At 60.5% G+C, this 4,906-nt stretch overlaps 1 protein-coding gene across 1 annotated transcript; it reads left to right on the forward strand.

The window, feature by feature from the left end:
- The first annotated feature begins 679 nt into the window (after nt 1–679).
- Nucleotides 680–4,669, forward strand: CTU1 (cytosolic thiouridylase subunit 1). Its single transcript, XM_037064600.1, is given in 4 exon segments — nt 680–809; nt 1,929–2,478; nt 4,047–4,123; nt 4,125–4,669. Coding segments are annotated over 3 exon segments (1,047 nt in total). The 5' UTR covers nt 680–809; nt 1,929–1,970; the 3' UTR covers nt 4,587–4,669.
- Nucleotides 4,670–4,906: the final 237 nt, after the last annotated feature.

Here is a 4,906-nt window from a genome sequence, read left to right on the forward strand (position 1 = left end):
CGCTGGGTCCACACCCTGAGGCCAGGGCGCGCGTAGAGAACCGCAAACCCGAAACCATCCCTACCGGGCACTCAGGCGGAGGCTGCGCGCGCCGCGGACCACCCTGCGTCCCCTCCGAACCAGTCCAGAGCACACGCCGGCTCTCCCTTTCCCGTCCCACTCCTTTCTCCGCCGCCCCGAAGCCTCCCCACCCGCACCACACACTCCATCATTCTCCCAAGAAAGCACGAAATCAGTAAAGCCACCACTCCGGCTTTGAAACATGCTGCATACTGCACCGCACGCAGAGACGCACGTACGCAAGAGACGCCGCTCCAACTCCTGCGCAAGCGCAGACGAGAAATAAGCTAGACTGGCCTGGAGCTGTTTGAGAGCGCTGGCGGAGCTCGTGACGTCACTAGGAGGCCCACCTATCCCTGAAAAGTGAGCGCTGAACACCGTACTGCCGCACGGGTACCTGGGATTTGTAGGCGGGTGGGCCTGAAGCCTTCTGGGAGTCGTAGTCCGTTCAGCTACCTTCGCGTTTTCTGGGAGCCTGGACTTTCCACCAGCGCAGATTCAGCTCAGGTGAGTGTACCCTCCTGTGGGGAATGGTCCTGGTCCTTTGTCGCGCTGCCGTGTTGGAGTTGATGGTCTCCATAGTTCTCTTCTTCGTATCCCGTAGGGATCCCTGCAGACTTGGCACTCCTCTACGTGATCCCCGCCCAGCGGCCCTCCGGGTGGGAGGTGCCCTAAGCAGCCAGTATCTGTGCTGACCCGCATTGCACTCAGCAGCTGGGTGCCATGAGAGCGCACTCTCCTCTGTCCGGGTTACAATCTACAATGGTCAGGGCTGGCTAAAGGGGCGATCAAGGCGGCGGATGGAACCCAAGGGAAGCGCCAGACCCAGCCCTGGGTTCAGGCAAGAGTTCCAAAGCAAAGAGCTCCTTACTCAACTCTACCGTGCCCAAATGAAATTCCAGATTCTCTGCCCTAAACCTACCCCTCTCATACGAGTTCCCCATTCTTACCTATTTCTCGCCTCTTCCCCACCAAATGGTCCCACTGTCCTTTTATCTGTTCATGGCAAAACCTTGGGCTTGTCCCGAGTTTTCTGTTTCTCCCATCCACTTCCCTCCCCCAGCCACGACTTGTGTGAATCCCATCTGCTGCTCTATTTCTAGCAGAGATCCAGAATCCCACCACGTCTCTCTACTTGTACGGCTTCCACTCTGTTCCGAGTGGCTCCTTGTTACCTAGTGGGTCCCTGCAGGAGCCTCTTCAGTGGTCTGCCCTGGCCACTCTCGATGCTTATTCACACACTTCAGCCTGAGGGATCTTGTTAACTTAGAAATCAGATCCCGTCACTCCGCAGCTTAAAACCATCCCGTAATTCCTATCTCATTAAGAAAAAGCCCAAGCTTCTCATCCCGACAACCGCCAACCCCCTGCGTCTCTTCTGTTCAGCCTCAACACATCTTCCAACCAACCCAATACAGACAGGCCCTTCCGTTCACATCCTTTGCACTTGCTGGTAGCTCTATCGGGCACCTTCTTCCCATCCTGATCTAATGCTTGACTTCTCATTCTTCTGGCTTCATCTCAGGCGATGATTTCCTCATCTTCCTCCTCATTTGCTTAAATGTGTCTTGGTTATTTCTTCCTTACCCATGGAAGAGAGCCATGGGTTGGTTCCTTCACTAGAACTTTTTGCCTGCAACCTTTCCCGTTTGTCCACTACTGTGTCCCCAGTGCCCAGGATCCACTGAGTTGGTATTTGTGGAATGAATGGAAGCTTAAGCTGAGATGTGAAGGTGCCTGGCCTGCAGTGCTGAGGGGAAAGTGTTCCAGGCAATGGGTTTACTCTGGGTGCTATCCACGCGGGCTTCCTGGAGGCAATGTCCCTACAATTCTGAATCGACCTGTGACCACCTTCCCTTCTCTCCCAGTCCAGGAAAAGCCGACCCCTCCGACCCAGCCGGGACTCCGCTATGCCTGCCCCGCCGTGCGCCTCCTGCGGCAAGGCCCGCGCCGCCCTGCGCCGCCCGCGCTCCGGCCAAGCGCTGTGCCGCACCTGCTTCTGCGCCGCCTTCGAGGCCGAGGTGCTGCACACGGTCGTCGCGGGCCGCCTGCTGCCTCGCGGCGCCGTGGTGGCCGTGGGCGCCTCGGGTGGCAAGGACTCCACGGTGCTGGCGCATGTGCTGCGCGAACTGGCGCCCCGCCTGGGCATCTCGCTGCAGCTGGTGGCGGTGGACGAGGGCATCGGTGGCTACCGGGACGCGGCGCTGGCGGCGGTGCGGCGCCAGGCGGCGCGCTGGGAGCTGGCGCTCACCGTGGTGGCCTACGCTGACCTGTTCGGGGGCTGGACAATGGACGCCGTGGCCCGCAGCACGGCCGGCTCTGGCCGCAGCCGCTCCTGCTGCACCTTCTGCGGGGTGCTGAGGCGCCGGGCGCTGGAGGAAGGGGCGCGTCTCGTGGGGGCCACGCACATCGTGACAGGTGAACTCACGCGCTGGGATAGGAGAGACTTTGTGGGAGGATCAGGCACATGCTCAGGCCAGGGTGGGCGCTGGAAGGAGGCTGAGGCTCATGCCCAAGAAGTGGAAAAGCGCCCCTGGGTGTGTCCTCAGTGGTGGGTCTAGTATAGTTCAGGGCCGTGGAATGTGTGCGACCCTGGGATGGTGTGGGGCAGGTGCGGCAAGATTTTGGGTCATTGTCATCACCTTGGTGCTCATGCGAACACAAATAATGGCAAATGGAGAGCGGGGGCGGGTTCTCTTAGGGCTGTGGTTCTCTGCATTTTTAAATGGCATTCTGTAGGTTTCCCCTCCCAAAAGGAGGGGCTTGCAGGGGTGTCTCCCAGTAGAAGCTATCAAACGACTGAAACGCAACTGTATCTTTTTAACTCCTTTCCTTTGCTCGCTTCACCTCTTTGATAATGGTCTAATTCTCTTCCTATCATTACTTCAGCTACTACCAGCCGTGTAGCACAGAGCAAAGTTCCTAGCCTCGGTTTCCGCTTTGGTTAAATGGGGGGCATTAATACCAACCATCTCGGTCCTGGAGATGCTGAGAATAGATGTGTGGAGCACTTAGACCAGAGGCTGGAAAGCAGTGACCCTGATACAAACCTTCGCTCTTAGGCACAACCCAGTCCCTGCTCCCGCCCGATTGCCACGCGCTCACTGCAACCTGAATGCTAACAAGGAAAATTAACCTTCGTGAGTTTGAGTTTGAGGCAGGAGGACCTAGTGGGAGGAGAAAGATGGGGACTAAGGAAGCGTTTCCTGGGTGAGCCAGGACCTGAAGCCTGCGTGGGTAACTAGTGAGGGATGAATGGAGGTTGGGAGGGACAGTTCTGAGCGAAGGAAAGCGCTTATGCAAAGGCCCTGAGGCGAGGATGTGGGGCGATCGAGAACCCCTGAGAAGAGCAGTGTTTTACTGCAGAGACTCGGGTGTAAGATGTGAGGATGCGGAGGAAACAGGGATTTGGCTTAAATTCTGCGGCGACTGTTGGGTGGTCGCTTTCCCACCATCTGCCTTCGCAGAGGTGCCTGTGTGGACAGCGCTGCTGACAGTCTCCGTTAAGTGCCGTTTCTGCTCCTCCCGTTCGGTCTGATGCACACTTTCAACTGAGACTGGCATGATGTTTGTAGCGTAAAGCACTTTACTGCCTCCGTGAAAGGGCATCTAGCACAGGGCCGGCCTGGCCCAGTCGGTGGGTGGCGGTGAGGACACCCCAAATTGCTCCGTGGGAGCCCGTGTCTGTCCCCTCCTGTTTCTTGCCGTGTCCACCTTCCGCCTTCACCGACTGCCCCACGGTCCTGGGGGCCGCCAAGGCCTGCTCCCTTTGCCCCCACCTGCCGGTCTCTTTCAGAGTTCTGGCTGCTCCAGGAGTTTTTCTTTTGGGTGGGGGAGGGTGTCCCCATGGCGGGGTCACACACTCTGTGCCATTCGTCAGGCCCCTCCCCGTCTCTCTGGGTTCTGGCTGCCCCACGTTGTCCCCATGACCCGCAGCCCCCCCCCCTCCGCGCCCCCTCCTGACCTGCTCCCCTTCTCTCCCCCAGGTCACAACGCCGACGACATGGCGGAGACCGTGCTCATGAACTTCCTGCGGGGCGACGTGGGACGGCTGGCCCGGGGCGGGGGGCTTGGGCTCCCCGGGCGAGGGGGGCGCCCTGCCGCGCTGCCGCCCGCTGCAGCTGGCCTCGCAGAAGGAGGTGGTGCTGTATGCGCACTTCCGCCGCCTGGACTACTTCTCCGAGGAGTGCGTCTACGCGCCCGAGGCCTTCCGCGGCCACGCGCGCGACCTGCTCAAGCTGTTGGAGGCCGCGCGCCCCTCGGCCGTGCTGGACCTGGTGCACTCGGCGGAGCGCCTGGCGCTGGCCCCTTCGGCCCGGCCCCCGCCCGCCGGCACCTGCTCCCGCTGCGGGGCGCTGGCCAGCGGCGCGCTCTGCCAGGCCTGCGCCCTTCTGGACAGCCTGGACCGCGGCCGGCCCCGCCTGGCCATCGGCAAGGGCCGCCGGGGGCTGGACGAAATGGGGCCGCGTGGGGCGCGTCGGGAGCAGGTGCAAACCCCAGCCTCCAAGGCCGTTCCCTCCTTCTAGGAACCACAGTTTTCTGTTGGGATCCGACCTGGGAGCTCAGGGAGCCTGTAAATGACACTGTGAATAAACCCCGGTTACCTTTGCCCAGGCTTCGGTGTGAAGTCCGGAGGGGGACAGAACCGATGAGCTGTGACCCTGCGGGAGCTGAGGCCTGAGCTGGGTCTGAGGGAGGAGGAGGCCCGAGCAACTTCCCACTCCCGAGCGAGTGCGAATTGGGGGCTGCTCGCCTCGTACCCCTGCCAGGTTCTCAGCCAGCCCTAGCCCTTTCTGAGCACCTGCTGTGCACAGACGTTTCCTGTTTGCCTGTTGCGGGATAAGCA

This window comes from Sturnira hondurensis, unplaced genomic scaffold, assembly GCF_014824575.4.
Source record: "Sturnira hondurensis isolate 20B ecotype Veracruz unplaced genomic scaffold, ASM1482457v3 Scaffold0015508, whole genome shotgun sequence".
Lineage (NCBI taxonomy): Eukaryota > Metazoa > Chordata > Mammalia > Chiroptera > Phyllostomidae > Sturnira > Sturnira hondurensis.